Source organism: Schistocerca serialis, chromosome 5, assembly GCF_023864345.2.
Source record: "Schistocerca serialis cubense isolate TAMUIC-IGC-003099 chromosome 5, iqSchSeri2.2, whole genome shotgun sequence".
Classification (NCBI taxonomy): Eukaryota; Metazoa; Arthropoda; class Insecta; order Orthoptera; family Acrididae; genus Schistocerca; species Schistocerca serialis.
In genome coordinates this window covers 235,477,664-235,498,677 of record NC_064642.1, presented here as the reverse complement: position 1 = coordinate 235,498,677, position 21,014 = coordinate 235,477,664, and the positions used below count along the sequence as shown (strand labels likewise).

At 40.2% G+C, this 21,014-nt stretch overlaps 1 protein-coding gene across 1 annotated transcript in view; it reads left to right on the top strand.

Annotated features, from left to right (window-relative positions):
• The first annotated feature begins 200 nt into the window (after nt 1–200).
• LOC126480718 (uncharacterized) overlaps nt 201–21,014 on the top strand; it is a 180,692-nt gene continuing 159,878 nt past the window's right edge. The window contains exons 1-4 of the mRNA XM_050103973.1: nt 201–247; nt 1,937–2,086; nt 16,354–16,532; nt 19,415–19,575. Of these exons, the coding sequence (XP_049959930.1) occupies nt 2,004–2,086; nt 16,354–16,532; nt 19,415–19,575 (423 nt within the window). The 5' untranslated portion in view covers nt 201–247; nt 1,937–2,003. The remainder of the gene's footprint in view (nt 248–1,936; nt 2,087–16,353; nt 16,533–19,414; nt 19,576–21,014) is intronic.

Sequence of the window (21,014 nt, the reverse complement as noted above, 5' to 3'; positions counted from 1 at the left end):
ATACGCCGCGGTGTAACATGTGAACTTAACATTAATTATAAACTGAAAGGTAAGAGCAGTTTAAGGGAGTGATGCTGCTATTCGAGCAAGGGCTTCTCATTGGATTGCAAGATAATACCCTACACTTTACAGGTACACTCATCGGTATCGACTTTTACGCCGCCTCTTGACAATAGCTGGAACACAGGTACAAAACAATAACAAAGTTAGGATGCGTCCATGTGAAGTGTGTGTGTGAGCGGTGTAGGTATGTGAGAAATTGATGTTATAATGGTTATTTGTGTGACGGAAGAAGTTGCTAGGAGCAGTACGGGTATGTGTAGTTGCATGTTTCAGTGTGAGAACCGAAATACAATATCCATTGAGGTAATAAAGACCAAGGTCTAGGTGATTGAACTTTGTTAGGTCATTACACGATGGTAGAAAATTGCGAGAAGCATCCAATTCTGAGTTGTAGAAGCTGTCGTTTGGTTTGTATTTCATGTAATCATCTCCCAACAACTCTGAAAGAAAGTAAGAATTAGATTTCAGGAACGGAAAGCGCACACGTGCGATTCAGCTTGTATACATAATACGCACGAATGATGGCTCGCGTAAATATTAGAGCTTTGGCGTAAACATTTATCAGTCTGAAAGAATGTTTAATGCCTATTCGAATTAGTAGTGTTACGTTTAACTTTATGTTTGGTGGAAGTGATCATTTTTGCTTTTTAAAACTGGTATCCGTTTCTACATACATTTTTTCGAACTGCTGAAAAACCTCACAATGCCATTCCCAGTACATTTATTCGCTTATGTGATTTGTCAACAAAGGTCGTACTATTTACAAAATAAGCAGTCCCTATCAAAATCATGATACAAAAAGTAAACAATATCTGTTCAAATATACCAAAAATCCTCGGCATGGTGCAGAAGAAAGTTCATTATACAAGCATAAAGGTATATAATAAATATTCATTTAATGTCAGATCAGCCATTGGGATTCTGACTAAAGTCGAAAAACCGCTAAAAACTTGTCTTTTGAAGACTCTTTCTATTCTTAACAGGATTTATTTGAGAATGTAATACTTGTCAACTCAGCTTAATTTTATTTAGGCTATTATAATGTGAACTTACAATTTAGCACTGTTAACTCACTTAAACAGAATACTTTATATATGAATTAAAGTGTAAGCCTTTTTATTTTTGTGCGTGACAATTATTACTAGCCTATAATCATCTGAGCACTTGCACCTCACTTTTCACATACCTGTTTGCATAATATTTAGAGAGTAACTTATGATCATCTACATAAGGCTGTTAGTGTAATAATCTGACGTGCTTTATATACTAGCAATTCGCTCATGTCAAGGATCCATGGTACTCAAAAATAAGCTGGAGGAAGATAATGTCTTATTAAATGTAAGATACCATTTTATTTGTTCTCGTGTTGAACAGATGAGTCGTATTTTGTCAGTAACTTGTTTGTGGATTTGTGATGCCTGTCTTGTAATAAAAAAGCCGACTTCAGTAATTTTAAAACCATTGTAGTTTAAAGGATGTGTTCTGTAGTGCCCTTCATGATGTTTCACACTGAAATGTCTGGATCGTGAATGATCTTGTAATTAATGAAGTTAATGGATATCGTTGTTGGCTATAACCAGTTGCATCACTTAAATCCATATGAGCTGTAATCTCAGGAGGAGGAAAGTATGACTTTGAGGAGGACTGAATGCTGGGATTATGTGTTGTACCTGGCCAAGACCTTTTTAATCGGTGATAAAATGTTGGAACATGGCAGTTTTATCCAAATTACTTTTTTTATTTTCCTTCATTATTGATGTATGATTTCACATTGTTGAAGGTCATTATTTACATATTCCATTTCCATAATGCGGTTTAAAGTTTGAATGTTACCTTTCTCTTCAGTTGTTTTTTATTTTGTTTATAATTTCAGCGTAGGATTCCAGAGAAGATGGGGGAGACAACGCAGTGTCCAAAGCTGTAATGTGCCCTCTTCAGCAATGGTTATCAGCAGAAGTGATATCAAGAAACGTAGAAAGGAGGAAGAATCCCTAGATGAAGATATACAGGGAAGTCCAAAAAGGTAAAAAGTATCACTTTTACAGTTTTTATGAAAATTGAGCCTTTGAATGTTTCACCCCAATACTACCCCTGGTCGCTGATAAAGTACTTTGTCAGGAAGTGTTTGTCATCTATGCTGCTTTTATGATTTCTGTAGCATAGTGCAATGTATTATTTACAAGCCTTAAATTCACACAGTGTTATTCTCCAAATTCAAAGCAAGCTTTCAAGATGAATGATTGTTAATTTTTGCGTGTAAGTTAACATTCCTCTTCTTTACTTCTTTTTACTTTTGAGAGCAAATTTGTGTGCAGTGTGGTTTTCATACCTTGTCTGTTGCTATTGCTGTATAACTTATAGCTTTTGGTTCATCTAGAACATAAAAAAAGATTATTTATTGCATTTTCCATGTCACTTCATTGTTGACAGGGCACTGGACATTACTCAAGAAATGAAATCTGTTCATCAAACAAATGTAACATATGACAATGGATTCAGTGTAAGAGAATTAATATTGGGATGTTAATCTAGATGCCAGATCGAGGGAAACTTTGTAATCATCAGGAGTTAGTGTTAGCTCACCTTCTAGAAAATGTACAAACTAGTGCAACTAGTATTGAATAAATTATCCACCAGATAGAAACAAGTAACTTTAATGTTACTGTTGTTCATCATATCTTCATCAGTTTTGGCCAGTGTGATATGTTTGTGCTGTATTTTCCAGTCCAGTACTACAAATGCAGTATAAGAGCTGTTAAAACACTACAACTAATACTTTGAAAGTAATGCAGAAACTGAATACATCTAATGAATCTTTATCAGGAAAATAAAACAAGTTGAGTAGGGATGTTATTTCCAATGCTCAACAACTGCTAGCTTACAGGACACTAAATATTAATTCACATTTGTAGGGAGGGACTCTGCAAGGGCTGCTGTTGCATAGTTCGACTGACTGATTTATTATGCAGATGACATCAGTCATGAAAACTGCAGAAGTCTAAACAACGCAGCTATGAATGTATAATTTTCTTTATAGTGACAACCCTACATAGGCCTACCCCCTTCAGTCTGTACAGTATGAAAGAGTTGGGAAACTCACTCTGGACAACTCTTGATGTCAGGCACTGGACTGGTGAGAATGGTGGTCCAAAGAGTGATTGCAACTTTCAACACGTGATTCTAGGTCATTAAGTAGGCCCCTACTCTAATGAATTGCAGAAGAGCAGATACTCAAGTGATCTCAGAACAGTTACAATGAGATCTAGTGAACAAAGTGTGTCATTGATATATTCCTTGAAGTGTGATGTCATATAGATAGTGTAAGTGTCAAATGTTCTGAGTGGCAAATCTCACATTTATCAGGAAAATTAAAAAAAAAGTATCTCTTTTTGTATGTAACTTCTTTGCATCCCAGATATTGAGAAGGTATTGTGATCTCATAGAATTATGGTGCTAAGCTCATCAGTGCGAGAAATAGTGAGATAAATTGGAAAATAAATAATTTATTAAACATGTTCTAGTACTATACCATAGAACTGAATGATTCTCAGTGCCAATAAGAAAATTTTTGTTCCAAGTGCTGTTTATACTGAGGTACTGTACTCTGTTCATTATAAGTATGAACCTGATGTAAACATTACACCATGTATTCTTCCACATTTGCTTGAATCTCATTGGATTTTGTTTCATATGAAGCAGAAGCCAAGCTGTGTCCAGTAGTGTCAAGTATGATCATAAGGATATGTTTTATGCTGTGTTACATGCACATAGCTGAATGATAGTTCAGGACAACAGCTTTACCGCCACATTAATCTTAGACAGCACTGGCCAGCCAGCTGGTCCAGCTAACCTGAGCAGTTGCAGTTCAGACATAAAAAGAGAAGAGCAAAGAAACAATGTAGCTTTGAGTTTCATTTAATTTGCAAAGAGAATGAAGTGATATTTGGCAAAACACTTCTTAGGTGACCAGACGGAAAGCACAAAATGCTATCGTTCTTACCTAAAACAATGTCTTAATAACAAACAACCATAATGAAAATTCCTAAATTAAATACAGGTAATTTTTCTGAATGAGCTACTTGTGATACAAAGGCATACTGCAGGGATTTCACCATACTGGTGAATACTGAAACCACTGAAGTTATTAATTACAATCAGTCGTCTGGTAATCTCTTAACTCCTTCCTTATCTGAATCCTCTGTCTTCTACTACATTGATAATGAGTCAGAATCCACAAAGCCACCCAGGCACAGCATTTTCTCCTCTTATCACTCTCGTTCACATGAGACTACATCTGTGGTATAAAACAAAGGACACAGTCCAAATAAAGAGTATTTGGTTTTTCTTTTTTGCCCTAAAAATTAAGTTGTTAAGTTTTCACAATTTAAGCTACCTTTAGTAACAATATTTTATAAAATATCAATAATTAAGAATTTATATTTGAAATGAAGACAGGAATTTTTAATGAAATATGTAACTAGAAACAAGAAGACGTGTATTATTCATAAAAAAGAATGACTAAGGCGAGACTTGAACCAGCGATCCATGAACTGCACTAAATTAACATGTTACTATGTAACCAATTCCACTATACATCCAGCGCATGTTACATGCGTGTTGCACTACAGAATGTGAAGCAGCCTCAGCCGTTTTGACACTCTGTATTAACAGCATGACAATCAGAGCACAACAGTACAGAGACTATGACTGTACATGATTTTTGAAATAAAAACTACATAGCTAAAGCATGATAAAGAAAAGCATTGAAGGCTGTTAATACATTAGAATATATTAAAGTTTCATTTAATGTAACGTGGTTACTCACCCAGTATTGCCTTCTGTTTCTTACACAGCTCTGTTCTTGTGATCAGATGTTATAAAGTTTATTGTAGAACTCCCCAAGCTATTGAGGAAGAAATAGAAATATTGCCATCAAGTCTACCTGTTTTACAACTGATACACATGGCTGGTCTTTCAGATTAAATATGGCATGGCATTCCTCTTTTGAATGCATTGACATTTTTCCATTCTTGTGTTTCAGTGTAAGAATTTTCAATAGCTATTTGAGATTCACTAACTGCTTTCTCCAAAAATTAATTTTGAAAATTAGTTCAGGAGCTCACTCGAAGAGTAAATGGTTGCAAGAACATACTTGCCCTTTTCGCAACAAACATAAGGTCGTTGTATCAAGACTGAATGGTGTAGCATTCAAACTCACCAAAAATAAGCACACTATATTAGACAAACACAGTGTGTTTCACTAAATGTGTTTGCCTCTGTAAGTTACGAAGTAATAGGCGGCGGAAATATTTATTGCAGTAGGTCACCGTAAGAAACGTTACACTGTCTGTGGAGCTATGAACATAGTTTATTGTGTTATTATCCAAAGAGTTACAGCAAAAAGATACAATTTTTAAATGGAACAATAGTTGTTTCTATCATGCACTGGAATCAGTAACACCAGCTGTGTATACATTAATTTAAATTACATTCCTATTACTTTTAGTTTGTGAGCTACAACCCTTCAAAGTTTCAGGGACAGATACCACATGCTGTACATAATACATGGCTGTGTGGTGGCTGATGGTTGTTCTGGCGGTGGGAAGTTGATTTAAATAAGATGTTCAAATGTGTGCCCACGTTCCTGAATGCACAATGCAATGTGCCTTCTAAAGGATCTGCGGACGAGATGTAACACCACTGGTGTCACGGAGCAACATGCGTCCTCAAAGTGGTATTTTAGATCATCTGGGGATGTGGGCTCAGTGACATAAACACGATCCTTTAGATATCCCCACAAAAAGAAATCTAATGTTGTCAAATCGGGTGACCTTGCGGGCCATGAATGAGGACCATGGCGCCCCAACCACCTTCCTGCAAACCTGTTGTTTAGTTCTTCCACAACAGCAAGCACAGAATGGGCTGGGTGACCCACGTGCTGCATCCACATATGGACTCTCGTTAGTAGACACATATGTTCAAGGAGACCACCCAAACTGTCGACTATAAACGCGCGATATAACTCACCTGTCAGTGTACCTGGGAAGTAGTGTGCACTGATGATTTCATCCCCAAGGATTCCACACCATACATTAATAGACCACCTACATTGACGGTCGACAGGTCATACCCACTGAGGATTGTATGCAGCTCAGTAGTGCACGATATGGTGATTCGCTGCACCATAATTTGTAAATGTGGGCTCATCAGTGAACAAAACACCTTGTAAAGACTCCGGCGTGAAATTACGCATGGCCCATTCACAGAATGTAACTCTCGCACAGAAATCGTTCCCATGCAGCTCCTGGGTCAGTGACAGGTGGTACGGGTGAAACCTGTGGCCGTGTACTTTACACCACACAGATGTGAGACTGACACCAACAACTGGAGCAACGGCTCGTCAGCTGACATGAGGATCGCGGTGTACTGCAGCTAAAACAAACACCTCCGTCTCCTCACTTCTTGCAGTTCTTCATCTGTAACTGTGGCGCATTACCAAGCTGCCTGTTTCCCAAAGTTGTTCGGCACATAAAGAATTTAATGGCTGCCGAGGCTCTTCGCCGCCATGGCTGCTTCAGTGGCATCATGTCAGCACTCGCCGAGCATCAGCAACATTTCAACGTACTCATTTGTGTATGCCATCTTCATCCGATGTCAGTAACTGTTGTTTATTGAGCCCCATTTGTTTGTGTGGCTCGAACTGTTGGGCCTGTGACTGTGTGCGGCGACAGTCGGCAGTTTAACAGCACATTGAGGAAGCTTCTCGCTCCGTGACACCGACAACATTACAACTCGGCCACACCACATTTAGAAGGCGCATTGCGTTATGCTCAGTTTGTGTGGTATCTGCCCCTGAAACTTTGAAGGGTTGTAGCTCACAAACTAAGAGTGATAGGAATGTAGTTTAAATTGATGTATAGACAGCTGGTGTTACTGATTCCAGTGCATGATAGAAACAACTATTGTTCCGTTTAAAAAATTGTGTCTTTTTACTGTAACTCTGTGGTTAACAACACAATAAACTATGTTCATAGCTCCGCAGACAGTGTAACGTTTCTTGTGGTGACCTACCGCAATAAATGTTTCCATCGCATATATATTTATTTTTCACCTGATGACTTCCTAAGAGACAGCTTCTATTCTGTCCGAACTAAGTGTAGACCAGATGTGGCCTAGATTCAAAGAAATAGTATTCACAGCAATTGAGACTTACACTGAATAGATTAATAAAAGACAAAACTGTTCCCCATAGTAGACAAAACAGGTCAGAACCCTGTTGCAGAAGCAGTGACAAAAGCATACCAATTTAATAATTTAAAAAAATCTCCAAGATTGATGAAGTTTTATGGAGCATGAAATTTAGTGCAGACTTCAGTGCGAGATACTTTCAACAGTTTCCATAGTGAAACTCTGTTTCGAAATCGGGCAGAGAAAGCAAAGAAATTAAAGTCTTATAAAGGTACACCAGTGGCAAGAAACAATCAATATCTTCACTGTGCAGCAATGATGATAATGTTGCTAGTAGCAGTACTACAGTAGCTGAGTTACTAATGGTGGTTTTCCAAAATTCCTTCACCAAAGAAAATGATTTTAAATTCCAGAATCTGAATCAAGAACATCTGCCAGCATGTGTAACGTAGAAGTAGATATCCTTGGTGTAGTGAATGAAGGCAACTATTCCAGTTCAAATTGTATAACAGTTATGTTCCATTCAGAGCATGCCAATATAATGGCTCCATACTTAGCAGTATTATACAACCACTTGCTCAGCAAAATGTGTGTACCTAAAGACTGCAAAGCTGTACAGGTCACACCAGTCCTCAGGAAAGGAAATGGGAGACTTCTGCTGAGTTACAGACCCATATCATGGATGTTGATTCCAGTAGGATTGTATAACATATACTGTGTTTAGACATTATGAATTACCTCCAAGAAAACAGTCTATTGACAGAAAGTCAGTATGGATTCAGAAAATATCATTCTTGTGTAACACAGCTGACTTTTTATTTTCGCGAAGTAATGAATGCTATTGGCAGGGAATCTCAAATTGATGCTACATTTCTAGTGACAAACTGCCTACCGGCTTCTGTCTCGGGTTCTTCGGCCAACGTTCATCTAATAATTTTTCTGACGTTTCGCCAGCACGAGTGGCTGGCATTGTCAAAGCTCCACCCTCCATTGCCGGTGGTGAACTGGAGCCGAGCTCGCGGGCGCAGACTATATGTACCTGGCGCGCCAATGTCCTAGGACTTCTCCACGGTCATTTCCGGTGCGGTTCTCCTCTTGCTACCTGCGACAGTCGTTCGCTGCAGTACGGGAAGCCAGGATCCGTTTACCTTAAGGCTTTCCTCTTTCTTGTTCAAACTGTTCACGTGTTTTTGTATTTCCACAGCTTCTCTGAACAAGCGCGTGTGATAGTGCTTCTCTAGAGCCAGAACTTCCGTGTCGGCGAATTTTATTGTGTGGTCGGTCTCATTCAGTGCATGCTCTGCCACGGCCGATTTCTCCACCTGCCCCAACCTGCAGTGTCGCTTATGCTCTTTGATCCTGGTGTTAATGGATCGTCCAGTCATTCCGACATAAACTTTTCCGCATGTGCATGGTATACGGTATATTCCCGACATTGCAAGTGGATCTCTTTTCTCCTTCGCCGATCTAAGACACTCTTTGATCTTTCTTGTCGGTTTGAAAATTGTCTTTACGCCATGTTTGCGCAATATACGGTCAATTCTGTCCGTCACTCTGGGAATGTAGGGCAGAAAGGCCGTATCCGACATTTTTTTTTCTGGTTCCTTACTTCGCCGAGTGTTTGGCTCTGTTACACTTCTAATATAATTTGTGGAGTACCCATTGCTCCTCAGGACAGTTTCCAGGTGTTGCATTTCTCATTTGAGGTGTTGCGGCTCACATATTCGTCCTGCTCTCGTTACGAGCGTACTGATCATGCCTCTTTTCTGGCTCGGGTGGTGGTTTGACAGTTTGTGCAGGTATCGGTCCGTGTGTGTCGGTTTTCGATACACACTGTGTCCCAGGTTTTCGCTGTCCCTTGGTACCAACACATCTAGAAATGGCAGTTTCTTGTCCTTTTCTACTTCCATGGTAAATGCTATGTTGACATGGAAGCTGTTCAAGTGTCTTAGGAAGTCACCGAGCTGTTCTTCACCATGGCTCCACACCACGAAAGTATCGACGTACCTGTACCACACCTTAGGTTTGCAAGTCGCCGAGTCCAGTGCCTGTGCTTCGAATTGTTCCATGAAGAAGTTGGCCACCACTGGACTGAGAGGACTACCCATGGCGACGCCTTCCAGCTGTTCGTAGAAATCGCCATTCCACGTGAAATAGCTCGTGGTGAGACATGCATGAAAGAGCTTTCTGAAGTCTTGCAGGAAAATGGAACCGATGTGCTCCAGAGCGTCACTGAGTGGCACTTTCGTAAATAGCGAAACAACATCAAAGCTGACCAGGATGTCGTTTGGTGCAAGTTTCAGTTTCTTCAGCTTCTCAATGAAATGTCCTGAGTCGTAATGAGACCAGGACGAATATGTGAGCCGCAACACCTCAAACGAGAAATGCAACACCTGGAAACTGTCCTGAGGAGCAATGGGTACTCCTCAAATTATATTAGAAGCGTAACAGAGCCAAACAACGGCGAAGTAGGGAAACAGAAAAAGAAATGTCGGGTACGGCCTTTCTGCCCTACATTCCCAGAGTAACGGACAGAATCGGCCGTATATGGGCGTAAAGACGATTTTCAAACCGACAAGGAAGATCAAAGAGTGTCTTAGATCGGCGAAGGAGAAAAGAGACCCACTTGCAATGTCGGGAATATACCGTATACCATGCACATGCGGAAAAATTTATGTCTGAATGACTGGACGATCCATTAACACCAGGATCAAAGAGCATAAGCGACACTGCAGGTTGGGGCAGGTGGAGAAATCGGCCGTGGCGGAGCACACACTGAATGAGACCGACCATGTAATAAAATTCGCCGACACGGAAGTTCTGGCTGTAGAGAAGCACTATCACATGTGCTTGTTCAGAGAAGCTGTGGAAATACAAAAACACGCAAAAAGTTTGAACAAGAAAGAGGAAAGCCTTAAGATAAACGGATCCTGGCTTCCCGTACTGCAGCGAAAGACCGTCGCAGGTAGCAAGAGGAGAACCGCACCGGAAATGACCGCGGAGAAGCCCTCGGACGTTGGCGCGCCAGGTACATATAGTCTGTGCCCGCAAGCTCGGCCCCAGGTCACCACCAGCAATGGAGGGTGAAGCTTTGACAATGCCAGCCACTCGTGCTGGCGAAACGTCAGAAAAATCATTAGATGAACGTCAGCCAAAGAACCTGAGACAGAAGCCAGTAGGCAGTTTGTCAACAAGTGGCCACGAAAGCCTCAACAATTTTGTACATTTCTAGTGTTCCAGATGGCCTTTGTTGCCATTCCTAACAAGCAGCTTCTAATCAGATTTTATGACTGTGGGGTATCACCTCAATTATGTGACTGGAGTTGTGATTTCCTGTCGGAAAGCTCACAGTTCATAGTAATTGATAGAAACAGAAGTTATATCTGTCATTCCCTAACAAAGTGTTGTAGGCCCTCTGCTGTTTCTGATCTATAGACACACATCAAAAAAAGTTTTGTATCACAGTTCCCAGAACTGCGGAAGATAGGTGTTGACTGTGGATATTGTATCACAGACTGACTCTCTTTGACTGTTCAGAGGTGTCACTAAAACCACCCAAAAATGTAAACAACGATGCATGCCCAGCACCTATTAGACGGAGGGGGTCCAACAGCCGATCAGTTCCAGTCAGTCCACGAGAAAGGAGGTACACGGCTTGTGTTGTCTGTAGTTCAACCTTGCCGAGGTGGCCAATACCGCGGTTCGATCACATGCGCGTTCTTACTGTGTGCCAGGAAAGGCTCTCAACAAGGGAAGTGTCTAAGCACCTCGGAGTGAACCGAGGCGATGTTGTTCAGACATGGAGGACATACAGAGAGACAGGAATTGTCGATGACAAGCCTCGCTCAGGCTGCCCAAGGGCTACTACTGCAGTGGATGACCGCTACCTACAGATTATGGCTCGAAGGAACCTTGACAGTAATGCCACCGTGTTGAATGATGCTGTGCGCAATAGACTGCATGACGCACAACTTCACTCCCGACGTAAATGGCAATCTCCATCTTTGCAACCACAACATAATCCAGTGCTGTACAGGTGGGCCCAACAACATGCCAAATGCACCACTCAGAATTGGCATCACATTCTCTTCACGGATGAGTGTAGCATATGCCTTCAACCAGATAATCATTAGAGATGTGTCTGCCTTAGACACACTGTCCAGCGACTGTAGCAAGGTGGAGGTTCCCTGCTGTTCTGGGGTGGCATCATGTGGGGCCAGAATACTCTGCTGGTTGTCATGGAAGGTGCCATAATGGCTGTAAGATAAGTGAATGCCATCCTCCGTCTGATAGTGCAACCATATTGGCGAGGCATTTGTCTTCATGGATGACATTTCATGCCTCCGTCATGCACATATTGTGAATGACTTCCTTCAGGATGTATGGAAGTGAAAAATGGACGATAAATAGTTTGGACAAGAAGAGAATAGAAGCTTTCGAAATGTGGTGCTACAGATGAATGCTGAAAATTAGATGGGTAGATCACATAACTAATGAGGAAGTATTGAATAGAATTGGGGAGGAGTTTGTGGCACAACTTCACAAGAAGAAGGTACCGGTTGGTAGGACACGTTCTGAGGCATCAAGGGATCACAAATTTAGCATTGGAGGGCAGCGTGGAGAGTAAAAATCGTAGAGGGAGACCAAGAGATGAATACACTAAGCAGATTCAGAATGATGTAGGTTGCAGTAAGTACTGGGAGATGAAGAAGCTTGCACAGGGTATAGTAGCATGGAGAGCTGCATCAAACCAGTCTCAGGACTGAAAACCACAACAACAACGACAACAACAACAACAATTGTAAAGTAAAGTGTCGATTGGACCAAATTAATTTCTGTATCCCACTTTGCTATAATATTTCTTGTACTGTACATAAGCCAGTATTGGTAATTTTCCTCTGTGATGAACTGTTGTATCACAGTTTTATATGTGATATTTATGTCCAGATAACCATTTGATGAAAGATTTAATTAATGAAAAGTTAATGTTTGTAACATTCTGGAAAGCAGGGGTGGATTCCCAATGGCACTTTCCAAAGCCCACATGTGATATTAGTTCTTATGTCGTGCTTCCATGGCTGCATTGTCCACATCACCTCAAAAATACTTTCCTGCCACTTGTAGCTGCACATTTTCAGCAACTCCACTAACTCTTGGTTTGTTTTTTGTGATAAAAGCTTGCCATCCTCTTCTTTTTACCTTTTTACTAGTGTGACATTCAAATCCCCATCTGACAGTGCAGATTTAGGTCTTCTGTGATTTCTCCAAATCACTTACAGCTATTGCTGGGATGGTACATGTCAAAAGTAATGATCACTTTCCTTCCCTGTCTTTTCCCAATCCAAACTTATGCTCCCTCTCTAATGACCTCATCGTCAATGGTACAGCAGACTCATCTCTCTTCCTTTTTACTTTTGCCCATCGTATAGGTACCTTACAAGAGTAGGGTGAAAAAGACATTGATCACATTGCACACTGTTATTGTAGTACCACCTGAAAATTCATTATCAGGACATCCAAGAGTAAAAAAAGATACTGCCACCACTAAAGACCTTTTTCCACATACAAACATGTGGCTCAATAATGAATTCCTCCACAAATGCTGGCAACAAGAGAAAACCATTTGACTAAATTGAGAGATTAAATTATCACTGAATGTAAGTATACTTTGGTATGCGGGATGTTTTTATTATCTTTTTCTTTCTTTCTTTCTTTCTTCTTCTTCTTCTTCTTCTTCTTCTTCTCCTTCTCCCTTTTTTTTAAGTGTTCCATGCTCTTAGAGGGCACAGTATTATAAAATAAAAAATAAAAAACGCCCACTCCTAGAAACATATTCCCAGAAAAAAATACATGTACTGTGATACCCATGTGCCTGATACTACACTAGTTGCTCACTGTGAGTACCATTCATTCTTCCACAACCTTCAGCTTCCTTCTAGAAGGTTCACAAACTCGTGCATTGTTAAAGAGTGTGGATTATACTAATGCCTTTCATTATCTCGATAATCTTATATATAAGGGATTAAGGCACAGAGAATGAGGAGCCCTTGCTACTGGACGTCTTTGACCATTCCAGCACTCATTAAACATTTGTTAACTACTGTTTTACAAGGTATAGCAAATGGTATGGTGCCCTGTCATGCACAAGCCACATCAATTTTGTTTTTGCAGTTTGCAGTGGTAATGTTCTCCAGCACATCTCTTCTTCATTGTCCACCCCCCCCCCCCCCCCCATATGCACACGCGTGCGCACACACACACACACACACACACACACACACACACACACACACACACAAACTTTCAAAAGAAACAATAGCAGTCAATTTGTCCAGTAAAATGTATGATGTATGGCCCTGTGAACCCACCACCCACAATTCGTGCTCACACATTGATACTTAAGTGAACTTGGTGTCTTGGTTCCATAATCAATAATTTATATCTGCATACAAGTGATGATTGTGCTGATTTTTTATCCCATCTTGTGTAAATATAGCCTCATTCATAAATAAAATGCAAGCTGTAAACTGTATATCTTCAATGTTCCGTCTCAGAATCCATTAGTAGAAGTATTATCTGACATGGTGTCCTTGTGGCCTCAGGACTCACAAATGCTGTGAGTGATATGGATAAAATAACTGTTTATGCAGAACCGACCAGGCAAGGATGTGATTTATGACTTCAGCAGCGCCAATTTTTTGCACACGTTTCAGGATAATCTAAAGGTTGTCAATTCACTCAAGTACCTAGGAATTACAATAAGGAACAAACTAAACTGGAACAATCACATGAGATAATGTTGTGGGGAAGACAAACCAAAGACTGTGTTTTACTGGCAGAGCAAGTAGAAGAGGCAACAAATCAACTAAAAGAACTCCCTGCACCATGCTTGTCCATCATCTACCGAAGTGTTGAAGTGCTGTATGGATCCTCACCAGACTGGATTGACAGAAGAAATCAAAAAATTGGAAGAAGGGCAGCTCGTTTTGTGTTATCGCAAAATAGGGGAGGGAGTGCAGAGATATAATATGCAAGTGGGGTGGCAGTCATTAAAACAAAGGTGTTTTTTGTTGTGGTGAGATCTTGTCAGCAAATTTCAATCTTCAGCATTCTCCTCTGAATGCGAAACTATTTAGTTGACACCCACCTGCATAAGGAGGAGTGATCATTGTTATAAAATAAGAGAAATCAGAGCTCACATGGAAAGACTTAAGTGTTTGCTTTTCCTTTGTACTGTTAGAGTGTGGAGTGGTAGATAAATAGTATGAAAATGGTTTGTGAACCCTCTGCCAGGCTTTGAAGTGTGTATTGCAGAGTAATCATGTAGATCGTATAATCATCACAACACTCGCTGAATCATATCTGGCATTCAAATGAATTGTGAAAGGTCTGCTGCAATCCCATGTCCTTGTTGTGAATAACACTGTGTCTACAAGTTGCTAGAACAATCTGCTGAACATCTTTGACCCTTGAGTGAATGTGGCTATGTATAAAGTGCGCCATCCACAAATAACATTGTCTTATGCCGTTACATTGTTGTTTTACAATTGCGAGCCCACATCTATTCCTTCATTATTGTTTCAGCTAACAAAGTGATAAGTTGTGGTGTCACCCCATCCAAATGAGCAGCAATAACATAAAATAAGCGGTGAGCTAGGTGAGAAAAAAATTTACAATCTGAGCAGGGAAATGCCCCACATTCCAAGTTAGCAGCACAATCCCACAATGAGCCAGTTGTCTGTGAGGTAATTAATAATAGAATAAGCATGAAGCCGGGATCTGTTGCAACTGTGCTGTTTAATGCTTCGAGTGAGTCATCACAGTGGATTAACACCTGTACATGACTACAGAGTGATACAGTGAAAGTTTATTTTATTATTGTTTAAGCAATCAGTGATTTAGCGCATATAGTATAACTTTATTTTGTCATTGTTTAATTAAACTAAGATTAAACTATTATTTTGCTCATACTTTTTTACCTTCATAACATAAAGATAGTTTCTTTTTTTACATGTGTACAAAGTGTGCTACATGCCCACTCCAGGGGTTAAGATTTAATGCATTGTTGAAGTTGGCTGACATACACAACATGTGCTGCCGATCAATACCATTGGCTAAACAATACCAGAACACCATGTCTATGAGTTCTCTATGGAATAATAAGCCTCCACTTTACTTTTGACATTGTCCACACTCCATGGAATCAAAAATCTTGCTCTGATGCCAGCAAAATCTTGGAGCAACATGTACAGATTGACTAATGTTGTAAGTGCTGTATCACACAATAGCATCATAGTTGAACTAAGCACAGAGACAAATACAACCAATAATAAGTGTTCAATGAAGATCAATAAGAAGACAATCTGTAACACTCTGTGCTTATTATTTCTAGATGCAAGTAAAATTACTTATATCTTGACAAGTTCTTGCTTCCAGACGTATGTTTAAAGGACTTTTTTCTCTAGTTTCAGCCAGAACGTCTCCTGTAAGAGTACAAGGCTCTTTTTCTAGCACCCTGTATTTATCATATAAAAAATAAGAAATATCTTTACTGATCTTATCTCTCATAAAAATTTGCATTTCAGGTGACTCAGAATGGGAGTATTAGTGCCAAATAGTTATAAAACCAAATAACAAACCGAAACACCACACAGAAGCTAGATATTTGTCCCTGTGGGAACTGGGCAGCAAATGCAGAAAAGATCAACTTGATGTCATCACAGTGAGCTGTATTACAGTTCTGTAGTAGCTACCGTATGTCCATGACACCTTTTTTAATATATTGCACATCCCTAGGTTGTGTTAATACCAGAACATGGAGAATTACTTAAATTTATTTGTATGAATCAAGTTGTCTCTCTGCTATTCTCTCATTGGCTGCTTTAAGATCAGCTGTAGACACAAATGCCACACCACATGGAGATCACTTCCAACTCAGCTTCATAAAATGCTTAAATATGAACATTGTCCTTTTTCGTAACTTTTACTGTATTTTGTGCTCCATTTATAGTAGTTATTATTTCTTCATAGTGGAACAGTTAACAGTGTTAGGAACATCACAGCTATTAATTTTGACCCGTTTTCTTCCCTCTACTGTTGCAGAACAAAAGTACACGCTCAGAGGAAATTTGCACAGGGTTCTTCTAACCTAAGCAGCCCAGCATTAACTCCAGTGAAAGACAAGGACAAAGTAAAGAGCAATGGCACCGTCGTCTCTCCAGAACTCATCCCATCGAAGCGGCCAAAGACTGAGGATTTTCTTACATTTCTATGCTTCCGAGGTTAAGCAATTTTTAAAATTACCCTTTAATGTAGTTTTAAAAACAAAATATTTTAGTGATGATTGTAATTAGTGTTGATTTTTTTATACTATTGATGACTGTAATTAGTGTTGATTTTTTATACTATTGGTTATGTAATTTTAACCTCCCCATTTTTTTACTAATTTGTGTACACTCTAGGGACACATATGGTATGTAGCCTATGTCATTTATGTACTAAAACTGATTGATGATTGTAATTAGTGTTGGTTTTTTTTATACTATTGATGATTGTAATTAGTGTTGATTTTTTTATACTATTGGTTATGTAATTTTAACCTCCCCATTTTTTTACTAATTTGTGTACTCTCTAGGAATGCATATGGTATGTAACCTATGTCATTTACGTACTTACACTGTTTGCAAAACATACTGTTGCTGTATTTAAAAGCGGAATTTTTCTTTTGCCAGTTGTTGTGCTATAGATGAAATTGTGTTACCAGTTTCCTTTTTACTATGTGTTACAGTAGTGTAGGGCATTATAAAATGTGCTGGGAATAGCATTTCTGAGATAAATGAAAACTTTTTTTGTTGTATAGGAGGTATTATTAAATTTTAACTAGAACCTAAAAAAAATCAAACTGCAGCCATAAAACTTGGTGATGGGGTTCATCCTTCTCTACATATTCAACCTTCTATGCAAATATTTTTCCTAGCGATGGATGATTTGCTTGAGACCGTGTTTGTAGATGTTTGCATTTTGACTGTTCAGGAAATGTTACCCCCCCCCTCGAAAGCCACCTCATTGTCATTCCAGAAATGCCTGCCACGCAGTGCTTTCTACATGCGAGGAAAGAGGAAGGTGTCATGTCGTGACAGTACTGGGTGCAAGGGAAAATTTAATAGCCCAAATAAGCAGCTTGTCTGTGCTTTGTGCAGAATGAGCTGGACATTGTCTTGGAGCAAAAACTCCCCTTTAGACAGCTCCTCACATTGGTTCAGCTTGACTACCAGTATAATCCTATGGCAGTTTGCACCAAGGAGCAAAACCTGTTTGCACTAAACTATGGCAGTCTCAAAAACACTCAGTTTCACCAGCCTCTATGATGCTGGGTCTATGACTTTTTTCTCACAGCGCTTGTTATGCTCGTCTGTCTTGGGTTCATAGTGATACACACAGCTTGTCTGTGGCAATTGAGTGGCTAAAGCGGTCATCTGGATTGGTGTGGCAGAGCTGCAATATTTCTGCTGCTGGCTCTATTTAGTTGGCCTTTTGAATTGATGCCAACAGTCGCATAACCCAATGGGCAGCGACATTTTAAATATTCTGTACAAGAAATTGAAAACTGATCTGCAGCTGAATTTCACTTTTCCGCTGTCACGTCAGTTGTGATTTTCCAATCTTCAAGCACCGAGGCCTTCGTCGTTTTAGGTGTAATAATCAGTCTGACTTGTTCACACATTGTCTACACAAAAAAAGATTCAAATTGCTCTGAGCACTATGGGACTTAACAGCTGTGGTCATCAGTCCCCTAGAACTTAGAACTACTTAAACCTAACTAACCTAAGGACATCACACACATCCATGCCCGAGGCAGGATTCGAACCTGCGACCGTAGCAGTCGCGCGGTTCCGGACTGCGCCCTAGAGCCGCGAGACCACTGCGGCCGGCACATTGTCTACACATTAGTCCTCCCAGTGCAAGCCTCTTCTTCTCTACATAATTACTGCCACCTACATCCAATTGAACCTCGTTACTGTAGTGCAGCTTTAGTCTCCCACTCCAATTGTTAACCCCCATAATTCTCTTGATTACCAATTTCACAGTGTACTGATGCCTCGGGTTGCGTCCTAGCCTCTATTCTCTCTTTGTCTTTATTATTTTCTGTCCATGTTTCAGTTCTGTATAAGGCTACACTGCAGAAAAATAGTTTCAGAAAACACTTCCTAACACATTTTAAATTCAGTTTTATCATATTTCTTCTTTTCAAGAAATCTTTAGTTTCTATTGTAAGGCTGCATTTTGTATCATTCCTTATTCTGTTGTCAGTTATTTTGCTGCCCAAATAGCAAAACTCGTCTCTCTACTTTTAGTAGCTCATTTCTTGATCTAATTCTCCTGGCACCATCTGCATTGATTACACTCAATTACTTTTGCTATACTTTTATTCATGTTCAGCTTACAATTTCTTTTCAAGACCCTATCCATTCCATTCCACTGATCTTTGAAATTACTTGCTGTCTCTGACAGAACTACAATGTCATTAACGTATCTTAAAGTTTTTCTTTCTTCTTCCTGAAATTCAATTTTCAAGTTCTGTCATAGTTCTCTTCACTGCTTGCTCTATCTACAAACTGAATAACATGGGGAATAGCTTACAACCCTATCTCATTGCCTTGTCAAGTACTGCCTCCCTTTCATGCCCTTCCACTCTGAGAACTGCTGTCTGGTTTCTTCACATGTATTACGTAACCTTTTGCTTCCTGTATTTTAATTTCAGACTTTCAGAAAAATTATTCGAATCAACATAATTGCCACTGTTAGAAATAATTCAGTAAATTCCAGTTCCTACTGTAGAGAAGCCATAAAAGTTGATCATTTGTCATTGTCGAAAACTCTGTATATTCACAAAACAGTGTCAACAACATGTGAAAGTTACTTCACTGTGATGTCATATGCAAAAGTCATTGGCAGAATTTGCAAATATGCATTTCTGGTATGTTGGCATTGCATGTTTCTTACACAGCAACTGTAGCCCTGTTGGTGGAACAGTGCTTTGAAATGTACGTTGGCAAAGTGTAAACGCTACTGAAAAGACAGAAGATGATTTATATTAACTTTTGTTGTTACTTTTGAATACACAGCTCTTAAAACTTTAGAAGTCACAACTGTTCTATTACAGGTACTCCGATACTTCCTGCACGCTTGGACTTTTTCAACACAGCGCCGGTCCAGGAGACGATCGAGGAGGATGGGGGCTCGGTGGTTGGGGAGAGCAGCAAGGCCGCCCCCGTGGCGAGCACCAGCAGCAGCCGCCCCTCTCGCATGGCCGACCAGCCCCCGGTGAGTGGCCCAGCGCAGTTCATAGTGAAAAAGTTGTAATGCTTTGGTGTGCAGGGTGTTCTGAACTTCACCATTTGATTACTGTTGGAATTTCAGTGCTACAACAAATTTCACAACAGTGGTTTCTGTAGGTAATAAAGACAGTAGTTAATAACATTTGTGTTACACCATCATTTATTCAGTAATGAGTACATTGGTGAATTGCTGTTCAAAACATAGGGCAGAGCGCCCACTGGAGTGTTACGTGACAAGTGGTGTGGTACAATGCATGCAACTTCAGATGGAACTCGCACAAAGTCTAATGGGATCACTCCTATCAGACTGACGCAACATAACTATGCTATGTGGCAGTGACACCACTGCCAGATGAATGCAAAGTGCTCCACTTTTGCCATGTGCCTTGGCTATACTACTATCAGTTTTTGGACATTTCTGCTTTGCTTGTGTATAGTTTTAGGATGAATATACTTTGATGTGTAGTGGTGATTGATCCAGCCACCGCGAGTTTGATTATTCCATTTTCTGGCAAGGCATCTGAGGATGTGTGTTAGTTTGTGGAGGACTTGGAAACCACTGCTGTGATGAATGGTTAGTCTGACGAACAGTTGTTACATATAGCCAATGTTAGATTAATGGGTGAAGCGAAGACATATGTAAGGTGTTCTGAGGCCTTAAGGAAGGCGGGACAGTTTAAGGAGGGGCTTTTACAGAGGTACAAGAAACAGAATAGCGCTCAGTACTTCTGGGAGAGGTTGAGTACAGTAACGAAGAGGCAGGGGGAGACCGTAGAGAAATTTGCGGACAGGATAAGATAAATTAACAAGTACACTTACGAGTTGGGTCAGAGCGATGAGGCGAATGGTGTTCTGTTGCAGGAGGCCGAGCAAAGGGCACTTGATATATTTTTTAGGGGATTACTGCCGCGTATGCCGTGGAAAGTGCATGAAGGGACTCCGAAAGATTTGTATTCGGTCATTCAGCTGGCAATTCAACATGAGGAAATAAACGGGGGTACTTGATAGACAAGCAGTGTTTACAGCGGATATAAAATGTACGGGACACATGTACCTAGTCACCAAGGAATAGAGGAGGGGGTGGAAATCAGCAGTGTGGAGGATGGAGAAGTGCAGTTAGTAGAGGTTGACGGTCGTTAAACGGCAGAGGGGGCGCAAGACCCACCAAGGGAGCTCCCATTTAATTTCAATGCTACAAACACATATGCAGAGGTGGAATGTTCCATTGTAAGATCCATAGGAACTAAAAAGTTTAAGATTTTGTTGGACACAGGGGCGCAAGTGTCAGTGGCTACTAAGAGTTTAATGGGACGAAGGAAGTTAGATCCACCACATTATAGGTTGAGTGGAGTGAGGGGTAAGGAGGTCACTCCTTTGGGGTCAGTGACAGTTGACTTTCGCATAGGGAAAGTCCGATTTGATGCA